Here is a 15,877-nt window from a genome sequence, read left to right as displayed (position 1 = left end):
TTTCCAAAGCCCCCAACTCATCAAAAAAAGGTAATGGTTACGGTATGGTGGGCTTCATTTGGTTTAATACACTACAGCTTCTTAAATCCTGGCGAAACCATCAATGCTGAATCATACTGTAACCAAATTAATACCATGCATCAGAAATTGGCAGTAATGAAGCCCTCTTTGGTCAATCGGAAAGGGCCCATTTTGTTGCATGACAACGCTCGACCACATGTGTCACGTGTAACGTCACAAAAATTATTGGAGCTTGGCTATGAAACTTTGCCTCACCCACCCTACTCTCCGGACCTCTCGCCTACTGACTACCATTTTTTTAGACACCTGGACCACTACTTAGAACACATAATATTCAAAAATCAAACGGAACTGGAAAATGCATTTATTGACTTTATCAATTCTAAAAATTCTGAATTCTACTCAGACGGAATTAATAAGTTACCAACACGTTGGGAGAAATGTATTGAGAGTATGGGAAATTATTTTGATTAAAGAACATTGCTTTAAAGTAACTAGTTTCTTTTTTTTTGTTTAATACCAAAATCCTGCATTATTTTCCGGACAACCCAATAACTTAAAGATATTCACATTCGGCCATTTCTCCTCCGTTTTGGTCACAAGACTTTTCGTAGAGCCTCTGCCTTGTCAGATACAAGCGGGCCAGAGGCTTCATTTCCTTTCCGGAAGGATCGTAAAACGGCGATCTAGGATCCGAGGGGAACGTCGTCGTTATCCTGCGAATGTTGTCCCTGGGCTCCGTCGGCTGATCCGGCGACTGGAACAAAAACAAGATTTATTGCTTATTTGGAATTTAATCTTGTTTTGCTGAAAGTCGTGGTTTTGTCTTTTTTTTAACAATGTACATAATTAATCCCGTGAAGATTTCAAGCGCGGACAGCTCCGTTTCATAACAGGTGAGTCGTGACATTCATTAACCACCTTGGTGCCACCGCTTCTTTAGCAGAAGTTTAGAAGTTAAGTGGATGTTTTGAACAAGGAAAACATTTAGAGACAAAAAACAAGAAATATTTGAATAGTTTGAAAGATAAGATATCTATGCCCATGAGAAAATATAGAGGGCGCTTAGAAAATTTGCCTTTGTTCCCCTTTTGTTTCAACAATAAATTAACCCGATTTAACGAAATAAAAGCTTTCAGGAATTGAAGGGATCGGGCTTTTGTCTCGGCCTGCCATTGCACCTTTGAAGCTATTTTCGTCAATACCTTGCATTCTTCGACAAGGATCACAGCACTTCCTTATCGAAACGATTAAGTACAAGAGCTCTCGAGGATCCGACATAGTTTCTTCACTACATAACAATGTATTGCAAAATTTTGTATATTAAAAAAAGTTTAAACGGGTAAAAGAGTTTCCATCTGGACAAATATTTACAGTCGGTTTTCTTCGTAACTCTGTTGTTATTAATGTGCAAAGAATTAAGTGAAAAGGTTTTTCGTTTCTTATTAAAAAGAGGGTTGCGCTTTATTTTTGTCTCCTTTTTTAACCAACGGACTCTATCTCTTCCTCCGCGAGATGAGATCTAATATAGCACTTTTTGCTTCCATGTCCGTCAAAATTAGTACGAAGAGGGCAAAAACCTTTAATAAATACTGGGGATAAGAAGTTGAATCGTTAGAAACAATTGGGCTTAAGTTTCAACTTCGGGCTTTTTGCCATTCTTGCGGAAGGGTTGACGGAGAAAAGTGAAGATTTATTTGTAAATGGAAATTCACCTTTTTCTTCTGGGTTTCCAATCTATTTTATATTTATATTCCTAAGTTGTTTTCTTTTTTTTTGGGGGGGGCAAAAAGGAGGGAAAATTCAAAAGGTGGGGTTGAGCTGGGAAGGTGGTGTTCGAGTGGATCGAGCGGCGTATCTAGCCGAAGATCGTGGGTTCGAATCCCGCTCGTGACACTGACTTTTTATCTCAACTAAAAACCTTAATTAATTGAAAGATTGGTCAAGCGAACCTCGAAAACTAGTGAATTGTATATTATTTTACCATTTTATATTTTTAACATATGTGAAGAAGAAAAAGAAGAAGCAAAATAACTTTATTCTAGGATTGGTGTCCCCTAAGAATAATATACATGAAATAAATAGAGGACAAGAATAGTAACTTTCCATCGATCCATTGCTAAGTGGAGGTCACTGGTAATTTTTATTTGTGCTGATTTGTTCATAGTAATAAGGAAAACTGGCAGGACGTTTATTCGTATTATCCACAAGCTGCTTTATGTCTAAGCAAATAATTAATACTAGAAAATATGGGAAAAATTGTCTGAAAACCACTAACCGAAAGATAACAAAATAATTAAGCCAAGCATTTAGTGAATGTAGTAACGAGCCAGATAGTTACTAACTGTAATCTCAATTAAATAAATAGATGCGTAACAGAAAGCTTATTTTAATTTAAGGCAAATTAATGTATTAGTTGGACTACTTTTATCTAAACATTCACTGATGTTCACTCACAGGCAAAAATTTCCATTCAACTGATTTTTTTTTCATTTTCTCGATAAAAGAAAATTCTGCTCTTAATTTGTCTCATTGTTTTTATCAATAAATATTGGTTTATGCTATGTTTTAAATTGGGAATATCAATTAGACATAAATACACTTAATCCTTAATCCAAAACAAGGATAAAGGATTTTTCAATGTTTACTGTTACGGAATTTAACATGTTTGTTCAGCCTCAATTAAATTCTGAAGCAATAAACTGTTTAGTTTTCATCTTTGCTTTCTTAATTTCAATTTTTAAACTTAAAAATGCCACTTCAGTGCTGAGGATGTTGCGCGTGGTGTGGCTCTATATTGATGATGAACGTTCCATCAGGTATGCGGCTATTGCCATCGAAGTTCCCTACGAAACTCTGTTGACGCCGTTAGACGTTTTCGAACCATATAAGGCCCGGTTCTGGACGACCTGGGGTAACAGAACCTCAGGATGACCGTTTTTGGACTTTGAGAATTTTGCGAAACCGGCGCCTTACTGTTGTTCAAGCGATTCATCAGCCACTCGCTATGTGGATGAAATTTTGGGACATCATGCATTGCCTATCCTCGATGAAATCAGCTACAATCCTATTCTAATGCAAGATAATACCCGTACACATAGTACAAACGTACCTTCAACGGCATAACATCATGGTCTTAGTCTGGCTAGCCCGTTCTCCAGATTTGAACCCATCGCAAATTTATGGGATAACCTCAAAAGACGAGCACGTTCATCACTTTCTGATACAATCCATGATCTAAAAAGAACTCTTCTTGAAGAATGGACTAACTTCCAGCAAAGAGATATTTGCAGACAGCAGACCTATTGCTCCGAATAAAGGGATAATATTTGCAATTTGGCTATAAAGTTAGATTCAATTTTTTTAGAATAGAACAGAAATTTTATTTACAAATCTATACATTATATATAGTGTTTTAGTAGCGTTTCTGACTTGTGACACTTACCTCCAGCTGGTTAAAATATAAGGAGATTTTTATTATTTATAGGTCATTATTTTATATTGGAGAAGAGCATTCTTTATTCTCCTGTGTGTATACCTGTCGTCCAAGCAATAATTGTCTACAATACTAACATACAAAGGTCCAAATATTTAAAATTTGGTTTTGACAAAAATCAACCAATCGCTTATTTAAAAACTTAAGGTTTTTAACTCTTAACATGTAGAAAAATTTATTTTTGTCGTAATGTATGCATACATATCAACATACATACTTGGGTGACTGTAGGCAAAAAGATATTTATATTTAAGGCTCAGAACGACGTAAAAACTTGTAACGTATGCTATTTGTAATTTTCTTAGACGTGCCTAACAATGTTACAAGTTCACTTACCGTGTATGTGATCCCTGAGTCGGTCCCAACATCGTACGGATAGAGATTCAGAACTTTGTTCTCGACCCAGGAGCAATTTGAAAGACAGAGTTCAAGGCCTGAAACTCCAACGACCCAATCCGGCGAGGGATCTGAAAAACGAGAGGGCAAAGTAAATCTTCCCCTTATTTAATTTTTCTTCCCTTCTATTAATTAATCATGATAATAATATATGAAGGTAAGATGCAATGGAAATGGGCAACCCTTGAAGATTTTTTTCTCTTAAATTCTGACCCAATAGACCCAATATTATATCCCGAATAGTATTTGTATTTAAACTTAGAATCGGAATTCCTTGGCTCTAAATTAATAAAAAAGCTAAAAAGTTTCCTTTGCTGAAACAGAAAATGAGATCACAGTAAGTTCATTAATAAAGAAAGTTAATCTCGGATTCTGAGTTACTAGAGTGGCCGTTCAATTAATTAACTGTTAATCGTTTTCAGCGTAAAACGTAATTGAAATTACTTGCGTTTTGCATGTAAACTGAGTATTTCCTTTAATTTTCCAAGCAATTAAAATCATCGATTTTCATGAAAGAAATCTTCCAGGGTTTAAATGATTAAAGAAGTCAGTTACCATCGAGTGTTTTCACAGGTTTTCACTGATGGATAAAATGATTTTTTTCTTTCAAGCGACATTATGTACATATTGGCTAAATTAGAAAGGAAAATAAATTAAACGTAGAAAGAAAGTTTTAAGAGCAAATGGCAAGGATTCTCTCTCTCTCTCTCTCTCTCTCTCTCTCTCTCTCTCTCTCTCTCTCTTCGTTGTATGCATGTTTTCTTTTGAACACATACATTCTCTCTCTATTTCACCATTTACCTATATACAAACCTTTCGCTATATGCTTTCTCTCTCTATTTGACTATATATCTCTATCTATCAATCATTCGCTATATGCATGCTTTTTATTGAACACGTATTATTTGTTGTCTATATACGTAAATCTTTTGCTATGTGGTCTCTCTCTCTCTCTCTCTCTCTCTCTCTCTCTGTCTCTCTGTCTCTCTCCTCTTCTTTCTATCCATTTCCATAATAACCACTGTCTGTCTCTCTCCTTTTCCCTTTATCTACATATCTTTATCTTCCGCTCATTCTGCGTCTATATAGAAAACATACGCTATATGCACTTATGCACTCTCTATGTGTCTCTCTCTCTCTCTCCTCTCTTTCTCTCTTTTTTTCTCTTTCTCTCCTTTTCTCTATATATCTCTATGTCTCTTCTCTTTCAATATTTGTAGCGAATACATTGCNTAATTATAGACGCATAAACAAATAATTAGATAGACAAAAATGCAGATAATACCGTGGGTGCATATATGGAGACGAGTAGATATATAGATAGATAGAACTTGACACAGAATGTACAAAAAGGTGATGAAAAGAAACAGGCAGACGTAGGTAGAGATGGTTAATTAAAAAATACATGAACAGATAGATTTAGTTGACGATACATACATAGAAAAGCCAAACTAAGAATCACTGAAAATATTTTAAGAGAACTATAAAACTACATAACTATATAAATAATTAGCTATAAAATAAAACCAAATAGAAGAACGTATGAATATTTTATAAATTGTTATAGATAATTGCGTAATGTTAATAAACATATGTATTGATAAATTTTTTGGTGTAATACGCAATACATATTTAATCAGTTCTAAAATACCATATTTATTAATAGACGTAAGCAGGGATAGATTCGATTGATAGATTACGTAGATTGCAGATTGAATGGAACCACGACATTTCTACTTTTACATACAGTTTGTCCATTTGTATTTATTGAAAATTAATTTTAACTTACCTATCATAGAAACCAAAGATATAAGATGGTTTTTGTTGTCCACTCTGAATACCGCGAAAGTTTTACTTGTGACGTTCGGGTAGGTGATCCCTCTCGCTTTTATTATCGTCCTTATATTTTCGCTCTGTAAGAAAAAAGGTTGAAAAATGAATTTTTCCCATTCAAAACGGAATGTCGGCAGAGTTATAGCTGGGGGAAGAGCCAAATATGTGTAAATGATTGATTCTACTCTAGAACTTTTACTCCCTCATGACAAAATTGATGGATCAAAATCTCATCTGGACTCAGACGTCAAAGGTTGCAAGTCTGAGGCGTTGGAATTCTTTTTAAAAAGACCCAGTAAAGATTTTAGAATGATGTGGTTATATGAAAAAAACAAAAGAAAACGTGTTATTATAATATAATTGGGAGATCTCTTTGTACGCTCTGTGGGGATGATGAATCTGGTGGCTTAATAGGCCAAGATATAATGTACCTTTATAGGTAAAATAAAATATTACATATAGAGTTAAAAAGTGGATGTATTTGGGTGATTATTATATAATTTTATTGGTGATAAATTATTGAAGAACAAGTGGGTTGATTGAAAACTGAGCTTTACAAAGCCTCTAACTTTCCTTTTAAGTTTTTTGATAAACTTCTATAAGCCAGCTTATCCGTTTTTACCACACACTCGTTTATCCGATAGCAAAACTTTTCATAGTAATGTTACTAATGTTCGATCTGGAAGTCTAGGTTGAAAATTAATGACTCGGAGGCCTGCGGCGGGTTCGATTCGGTGGATTATCTCCTCCCCCCGCAAGATTGAAATATTAAGTCCTTTTATCCGAGAGTCGTTACACGGGGTGATTCGTCTTCAAATTGTAATCCGGAACTTCATTACGCCCGCGATAAAAATTACCGCATTACTCAGTTTTCACCGCGCCGTTTCAAAATTGCAGCCCTCTTTTCTCGGCAATTTATCGGCCTTGATAAAAGGCCGAATTGCAGCTATTGTTTAGGGTCGACAGGCTGACGAAAGCCAATGAATTTGTTTAGATCCTTTACCTCGGATTTTAATTCAGATTCCAGGACTCTGGTCGAACCGAGCTCGGCCACTTGCCTCAAACCCTCGGACGCTTTTCCACCGTACTGCCAAAACCTGAAAAACAAACAAAAAATTAACATTATTTTCTTATTTTCAAAGACGACACAGCTATCGCGTTTTATCTCCTTTCGACAAATGGACATATTTTTTTTAACCAACTTGTCGTCTTTCTCCGGTCGAGAAATCTATTTACTTTCTATAATCTTCACTGTCTCATCAATCGGTGCATGTGGTCTCCATCGATCATCTTTTATCCTAGCTTCTTTTATCAATCATACTTCCATCTGTCATCATGGACTTTACTTCTGACCCACTCTTTTAACCTACTCCATTCTTTTTATATAGTACTTTCTCACATTAAAACGGATTCTTTTTATTACATATTTCAATTAATCATTTAAAAATTTCCCTTTTTTAAACTATATATTTCAATACATTATACAAACCTTATACAATTTATAAACCAACTAACCTGCTTAAAAATGAATAAGGATATTTGTAATTTATTCTTATTCTATTAATTTTAATTAAATTAACCGATATATTCTTGTTAGGTGGATAAAACAAAATAGAAAATACAAACCAAAAACAAAAAATTTGTTGACCTTCATTTTTAATAACGGATTTACTTAAGATTAGTAAACTTGAAGAATGCTCATTTTGTAAAGAAACACCTTTTCTCGTTTTTCCTCCATTTTAATTCAGTTGTAGTCTCTTTGCCTATGGAAAGACATCATCTTATACATGAAGTTCGCAATATTATTGTGACAATGTGTCATCAAGGTCATCGGCAAGTGGATATCGCAGAGGCAGTTGGCGTTTTTCAAAGCATGGTCTCCCGGGCTTTAGCCCAATTCCGAAGTGCCAGTTGGAGGCCTGGTAGTGGATCTGAGCGCATTACGACGCTAAGGGAAGAAAGAAATATTGTCATTGCTGCAAGACAGGACCCTTTCGATGGTGCCAGCCAGATCATAAATGAATTACAAGATGTTTTGGCAAGGCCTTCGATCGAAATCTTTTGAGAGAAGCTGGCCTCACATCGTAGCCCCTTTGAGACGTCCTGCAGCAATAGCCCAGGAGAATATGGTGCAGCCAGCGAGCGCCTAGAAGAGCACACCAATTGGAGTGCGTTATGTTTAATGATGAGTCGCGTTTCTGTCTACATATAGCAGGCGCCGAAGAGTATACCGAGAACAGGGGATGCGTACAATTTCCCTGCGCGTGCTCCCTGCAGTGCAGTTTGGAGTAGGCGGTGTAATGGTCTGGGCTGGGATTTACACTGGAGGAACCGGAATCCATATCGTTGAAGGCAACCTCAACACAATCCGTTATGTCCACGCATTTATCGAGGAATACATCCCTCAAACCAGGGATCTCATTGGCAGGGATTATCGATTTCTGGATGACAATGCCAAACCTCTTAGAGGCAGCAGAGTTGTTCATAAACGTTTAGAAAACCTGGGAATTTCCCATCTGCCTCTTCTCCCATTGTCTCCAGACCTCAATCCCATTGAGCACATGTGAGATACGTTGCAGAGAAGACTTTTCGATCACCATGCGGCCATTGGCAGGCAACAACTGAGTTGCAATATCTATGGAGTGAAATTCCTTTTGAAAGGCCTAAAGGTTTTCGGTAACAGAGGACCATTCACGGTATTAATTGATTAAAAAATTATTTTGTACAATAAACAAAATTAAGTTATTAAAACCTTTTATTTTGTTTTCAAAATCCCTTAATTAAATTGACCTTCAGTAGAAACATAATAATTTCTAATAAATTTTATTTCAACTTAAAATAAAAATGCTAGGGAAAGTAAATACTACAAAGTTAGCAATATCCCTATTCATTTTTGAGCAGTTTAGAAGCAGAGTGAGTTTCCAGTGTTTGACCCTTTGATTGAATTCAACCTTGATACCTCTGGTTTTTAATTAAATACCTGTAATCAAAAGTGTGAGAAGCTCCTATTACGTCGCTAAACCTTGTCAAAACGTTTTCCGGAAAGTCTTTTGGGTGTGTGTGCCTCGACCAGAGACCCTCGAAGCTGACCTGAAGGAATAAAAAACATCATTAAACTAAATGACAAAATTATCGTACCACCCACTTTCTTAGTTCAAAATTAAATGAATAATGCTTTACTTTTACGTTATTTAAACTTTGAGAGTTACAAGTTTTTTCTTATGAACATAAAGTGTAAATAACGCTTGGTTTATTTGTTTTATGATGCGTTAATATTTTTTTCACTTTTTTCCAAATTGTCGCTTTTTTATATAGATTTTCTTCCTTTCTTTTGTTTAGTTGATTTCAACTGATTTAATTTTGTTTAAAGCACCAGGCATTTAAGTGAGCCGATAGAGGGCTGTGTACACCCTACCAAAACCTGGGAAGGCGTCGGGGCGCATTGGGTAGCGTCACATGGCGTTGCATCGGGTAAGCGTGTTCCCGGCTTAAAACTTTTCACTAGAACCCAAAGCTCTTTTAGGGGCTTACGACTGTATCCTTTGTGGTTTTTCTTCCAAGGAGTTGATATCTCAGCCTACATCGACCTTCGCACAAACAGAGAACAACTTTTGCTGTTTCTTCTTCTTGGAAATTTCTGCTATATGCTTCTTTCTGTTCCTCAGAGTCTATTCATATGCCTCCGGATTCTGCGTTCAGCAGTACTACCATCATTTTAGACCTAAAACGTCTTATGTTTGTTTGTTTATAAATTTTTCGAATGCCTCTGTCCTGGAATCTCATTGAACCTTATTTACTTGGATTTATTTATAACCTATCCATGTCTGCTGGATCTACATTTCTGGGAATTTGGTATGCCGAAAAAGGTTTCACCAATAGGTGTCGCATAAATTGGACTTTGGAAAATTGGGTGAGAATAGGTCTCAAATCTTCAGTTGGTCGAGAATTCTCTTGGGAACGCCCAGAGAAGACGTACCATTCACATATGAGATGTTCTGTCTGCTTATTTTTACAAGTATAACTTTTTTAATCAAATAAATACAAATTGCCACATGTAAACACATAGAAACAAGTATTCATTTTAAGAACGAATTCCTGAATAAAATATATTGTATTAAAATATTTTTCTTTTGCTCGGAATTTTTCGTGTTTAACAACAAAAATAAATAAACGGCATCCCTGTCTTTTTTACGTAGGAAGCCAAAGGAATTTCTGTGCGTTATGTCGTCTTATGAGTTTTTCCTCCTCTCACGACAAAATGGTAAAGAAAGCTCGTCACTTTGTGGAGTCGAATTCCTTCAGTCTTCTTGAGTGCGGTCAAGGGGAAAGCATCTCGGATCATTACACTCCATATTGTCATAACCAACATCCTTCAAAAAGCTTTTCAATGGGTCTAGGTAAAAAAACAACAGTTTTTACGTTCTCGATTTACGGCTGAGGATGGTATTTTATCGACTCCCTTATTGATGAAATCTGTTATCTCGGTCAATAAATCAATACAAAAAAGCAACATTTCTTTATTACAAAGCATACAGAAAAAGGTATGAATGACGTAACAACAGACAATATTGGGTTTTTGATTTTTATTGTTTTTCCATTCAGAGCCCTTTTTATTCCATTACCATTCACAATGAATATTAACTCGTCTGGCTTCCTTTTGTCTTTATTGGCCCAATAAATAAATAAAACATACAATTTCATTGTATTTTCTCTAATTGCAGAAAGTGCAAAGATTAATTTATCCAATTTTCATATAAATCGAACTAAACCAAAAAACTTATTCTTGTGGAAAAAGCAATAAAATTATTATGGTTTTTAAATTTTAATTACACTTACTTCGTATTTGGCCTCATCGCATGCACAGCAGACAGGTGTTACGTCCGGCATCTCGTCGATGCTCTGTTGATGGTTTTCGCATATTTGTTTGATCAGTGATCCTTCGTCTTGGTACCACAGGTCGGCCTCGACGACAACTGCCGCCCTAAACGTTTGCAAAGATACTTAAGTTACTTTTAATTGTTAAAATCCGGACTTGAAAGTCGGGGCTTGTACTCACTTGAAGACGACGCAGCCTGTCCCCTTGGCCGGCGCGGTCCAGAAGACGGATATCTCCGATTTTGGAGAGTCCTCCGTGCTGATGATGATGTTCTTGCAGCCGGGCTTCCTCTCTGTTTTAGCGTCACCAAGAGGTACCAAACTTCCAGGCTCCCTGCCGCTCCTCGACATCGTTATCACCGAAAGGCTGAAGCCGATGAATTTCGCCGGTTCGCCGTTGTCGCCGGGCAAGCCGGCCAGTTTCACTAAACAACAATTAGGAAACATTGAAAATACACTGACAAGCAAAACAGTCCACCCAACTTATTTTTTTTCATTTTCTCGATAAAATAAAATTCTGCCCTCAATTTGTCTTATTGTTTTTATCAGTAAATATTTGTTTATGATTGTTTTAAATTGGGAACATCAATTAGACATAAACACACTTAATACTTAATGCAAAACAAGGATAGAGGATTTTTAAATGTTTACTTTTAACGGAATTTAAAATGTTTGTTCAGCCTCAATTGAATTAGAAAGCAATAAACTGTTTAGTTTTCATCTTTGTTTTCTTAATTTCAATTTTTAAACTTAAAAATGCCTCTTCAGTGCTGATGCGCGTGGTGTGGCTCTTATTGATGATGGACGTTCCATCAGGTATGCGGCTATTGCCATCGGAGTTCCCTAGGAAACACTCCGAGACGCCGTTAGACGTTTTCGAGAAACTGGGTCCTACCATAGAAGGCCCGGTTCTGGACGCCCTGGGGTAACAGAACCACAGGCTGACCGTTTTTGGACTTTTAGAATTTTGCGAAACCGGCACCTTCCTGTTGTTCAAGGGATTCATCAGCTCCATGAAGTTAGAGGTGATTGGTCTGCTGTACTTTTTACAGATTAAATTTTATCTGTCCGTCTTTTAAAAAAAAATTACAATTTTTATTTATCATTTTTCTTAGCAAGTTACTTTTTTAAAACTTTTTTAAACAAAGACTCAATTATTAAACTTAAAAAACGTCCAACTCTTCCTTCCTCTGTTCCTATTTCTTATCTACCCTCATTCTAACCACACTGCAAAATGTTAACCTTTTTTCTCAATTTAGGATATTTGTTACCAACTTCGATACTTTTCCATATCTGAAAAACCGTATTTGCACATTCACTGCACTTATTTGACTTTCTGACCGATCGATTAAAACCAATATTTTCTATTTTATTCATTATCAAAATCTCCAGTCTCGCAAAAACCTTTGCTACCATTCTTTAAAATGTAGTCTTGCAAATGGATTTTGTATTCTTATCGATTTACCGTCTCCAAAGGACAGAACTCTTTTCAGAAATTTCAGACCGTTTCGACATGGTCACAAAACCGGCGTGGCGCTTAACTCTAATTGGTCTCTATAGGAAAGGCCCACCACTCTACTTAAACCTTTATCCGGTTCAGGATTATTTTCAAAGCACGAACTTACTACGCACCATAAAAACAGGCACACACATACACACAGACACACAATTTTCGAACAGAGACCTTTTTCTTCAAGCTTTTTGATTCTTTCGCTTTGATATTGACAACTATTCAAACATCAAACAAATGTAACACGAGTCAACATTTTAACAAGTACTGATTATATAAGATTTATGACAACATCTTACACAATAAAAAATAACAAACATAACATCTGAACTGTTGTTTTCTGCTTTTGGCTCTTTTGTTAATTTCATTGAAGATTCTAAATTTCTCTCTCTCTCTCTCTCTCTCTCTCTCTCTCTTCAACTTTTCTGCTTCTCTTCATCTATCCGCTTATCTGCCTTTATTTTTAAGAACTTTTATCTTACATTCCTTTCTTCAATCATCCTATTTACTCTCCCTCACCCTCTCACTTTCCAATACTATCTGTCTATTTAACCATCCATTTATATTTTTTTTCTATCTACTCTCCTTCTAAATTTCTCTCTCTCTCTCTCCCTCTCTCTCTCTCTCTCTCTCTCTCTCTCTCTCTCGCTCTCTCTCTCTCTCTCTATCTCTCTAACATGTTCAAGTACTGATTATACATATAAGATTTATGACAACATCTTACACAATAAAAAATATATATGGAGAGAGAGAGAGAGAGAGAGAGAGAGAGAGAGAGAGAGAGAGAGAGAGAGAGACAAACAGACAGAGACAGAAAGATAGAGAGAAGTGAGAGTAAATAGAAAGAAAGGTAGATGGCTATGCACTATATATATAAAAGCAGAGAGTGATATATATTCATCACCCGTTGACATCTCTTGAAATAATAGAAAACTCAAATTTCGATTACATAGGCAAATAATATGCCGATTTCATCAGAACCGAAAAAAACAAGACACTTATGCTAGCTGTTTTATCGTAAAATTAACCGAAATGAAAGGATTGAAAACGTATTTATTTGTGAAAAAGGTGATAATTTTCATTTACTTTGGTTATAGTTGGGGTTCACTCCTGTTTTCAAGTTAATGGCCAAAAATGGTCGCACTGAATATGTAGTTTCGCCCGCATTCCTTCATCAACAAACATATTTTAGCACTTAATCAGGGTTAATTAATAAGCCAATGACCTGGGATGAAATGATGTGCAAATCAGTGCAAAACAGCAATTAAAAACAAAACCCAACTCTTATTAAGAAAAAATTATCCAAGGAATAATTTGAATAACTTTTCGAGCGTCTGTCGTAAGTTCGCCAACTACCAGGTGATAATAGGAGGCTCAATTTTCATAAATTTCATTAAAATGAGGGTATCCCAGCTTCACCATTGTGGTAGTTTTGTTATATTCTCGTTAAAATAATTCATTAGCTTTTCAAGTTTGTTTTAAAGCAAACAATAGATTTCAATATAAATGAGTACATAACTTATTTTTTTTCAATTGCATTGTTTCCATGTTAATTAGACCACTTTATTTTTATTGCCGATTTTCACATTACAGAATAATAGGTAATACGACAGTTTTGTTAAATATGAATGTTTTAACCCTCAACCTTTTGATCCGATTCTTCCTAGAAAAGCCAAGAACATATATTTCGCTGAGAAACGTTCTTCATGTCAGTCATGATGTAATTTTATTTTATAGTGGTAAACCGACGAATATTATCTAGGCTCTATCGCCCTTCTGTAGTGTCCGAGTTGCATGTCGAATAATACAAAAGGCGGCAGAGGGATTTTGGAAATCATTACGCAACCCAGATAAACGCCACAGAATCGATTCCGGTTATGCAACAACTCGTTTGTTGACTCCCTAGACCGCAATAAGGAATTTTGCAGCTTTAAAAGTAAAATTTGCTGCCAATTGGAATGATTTGTTTTCACTTTTGTTGAAGAAAATGGGCTACGTGCGTAAAAGAAACTCCACTCGCTCAGTCATATACCTTTATATAAAACATCAGTAATACTTGATAAAAGTTCCCCTTTACTTAAAAAACCGAAATAAAAGACCAAAATGATCTGTAACTACCAAATTACAGGTCGGAGAAATCTCAAAGTTAGTGTTCTTAATATTGCTTACAGCTAAATATATAGAAATGTATTTTCACTACAACAAATATTCTGATATGTGTGTATTTTCGATAGATAGATAGATAAATAGAGAGAGATGGACATACGCTCAAAGACAAAACAAAGGCCAGCTGTATTTATTGGTTTACTTTCCGTAATAGGTATAAAGATTAATTGATAATTTAAAACGTAAATATAAAATTAATAACTTGTTGTTTACCTTTATAGAGTATTACTAATCCTTTTACACTGTTTATATTAAATATAAAGTTTAAATATTTCAGTTCAATTTCATCCTTTCCAGAGCCAGCTTGTTGAGTGAGTTAATTTGTGTTTGTAAACAGTCTTCTTGAATGAAACGATCAATTTGAGTAAAAAAAAATTTCTCAAAAGCACGGTTGAGAAGAACTCGTCCAGGTAGACGCTTTGGTCGACATAGCGTCCGTTACATAGCCTTTGTGCCGCGCTCTACCAAACAAGACCATCTACAGCTGTTTAAGGCCACCAGAAGTCTCGATCGAAAAGAAGGTAGTGGTCGGCCGCGATGTGCGACAACTAGAAACGATCGTGTTATTGCTCTCACTACACTACGGAACCGTCATTTAAGGGCTTCCCTGATAGTAGTCAAGTTTTCAAACGCCCGTAATGTAAAGGTGGGTTCTAAAACAGTCATCAGAAGGCTTCACGAGAATAGCTAGTATCTAGACGTCCCGCACCAGGTTCTGTACTACTGGTTTAGGGCCATCGGAAGTTTCGTCCGAAGAATGCTCTTTTCACACTATGGAACGTCATTTAACGGATTTCTTGATAGGTAATCCAATCCAAACAGTTCTTAATGTAAGGGTGAGCTCTAAAATAGTCATCAGAAGAATAACCTAGTCTCAAGAAGTCCCGCATCAGGTAATCTAGTACTGTAGTTTCATTGAGTAGAAAGGCGACTTTTCGCGAATCAGCATCTCGCTTGGACAATTGAACAGTGGAGGTTGTTTTTTCCACAGATGAATGCCGGTTTGCTTTCTGGCGATCAGATAACCGAGGCCGTGTGTGAAGAAGACTGAAGAACACTTTGTTTCATGTGCCATGCCTGTGTCACACTGAACTAATTATTACACAGAATGGATATTTGACTGCTCTAAGTTACATTGAGGAAGTATTAAAACTGTGGTACCATTCGCTCTATTTATTGGGGACAACTTCGTAACTTCGTGTTAATGCAAGCTAATGCTCGACCGCACCTAGGTCGAGTTGTCATCCATTAGTTGGAGGATGTAGGAATTACCTAGGAACTTGCCAACACGTTCTCCTGACATGTATCCCATGGAATCCTTATGGGACAAGAAAAGAGATGATTTCGATATCGTTCGCCTCCTCCAACAAGCGTTGAACAGCTTCAAACCACTCTTATTGAAGAATGAGAATCTGTTTCACAAACCGAAATCTGCTCAAATGGATAAACATATAGCTATATAAATCGTAGATAGATACATAGATAGTGTTGTAAGGAAGAGTGAGAGGGAGAAGGAGAGTAAATAGAAAGATACGAAAGATATGTTTGAAGAAAGGGGAAATATATATATATTGACACAG

General features: G+C 36.1%; 1 protein-coding gene across 1 annotated transcript in view; it reads right to left on the bottom strand.

Annotated features, from left to right (window-relative positions):
• LOC106666207 (spondin-1) overlaps positions 1-15,877 on the bottom strand; it is a 96,152-nt gene that overhangs the window by 11,416 nt on the left and 68,859 nt on the right. Inside the window, exons 3-9 of the mRNA XM_014393232.2 lie at positions 10,803-11,046; positions 10,583-10,727; positions 8,727-8,836; positions 6,750-6,843; positions 5,703-5,826; positions 3,854-3,984; positions 592-778 (exon numbers count right to left, since the gene is read on the bottom strand). Of these exons, the coding sequence (XP_014248718.1) occupies positions 592-778; positions 3,854-3,984; positions 5,703-5,826; positions 6,750-6,843; positions 8,727-8,836; positions 10,583-10,727; positions 10,803-11,046 (1,035 nt within the window). The remainder of the gene's footprint in view (positions 1-591; positions 779-3,853; positions 3,985-5,702; positions 5,827-6,749; positions 6,844-8,726; positions 8,837-10,582; positions 10,728-10,802; positions 11,047-15,877) is intronic.

The sequence above is a fragment of the Cimex lectularius genome, unplaced genomic scaffold (genome assembly GCF_000648675.2).
Source record: "Cimex lectularius strain Harlan isolate CLEC.00 unplaced genomic scaffold, Clec_2.1 scaffold165, whole genome shotgun sequence".
Taxonomy (NCBI): domain Eukaryota; kingdom Metazoa; phylum Arthropoda; class Insecta; order Hemiptera; family Cimicidae; genus Cimex; species Cimex lectularius.
This window is presented reverse-complemented; position numbering and strand designations above follow the sequence as displayed.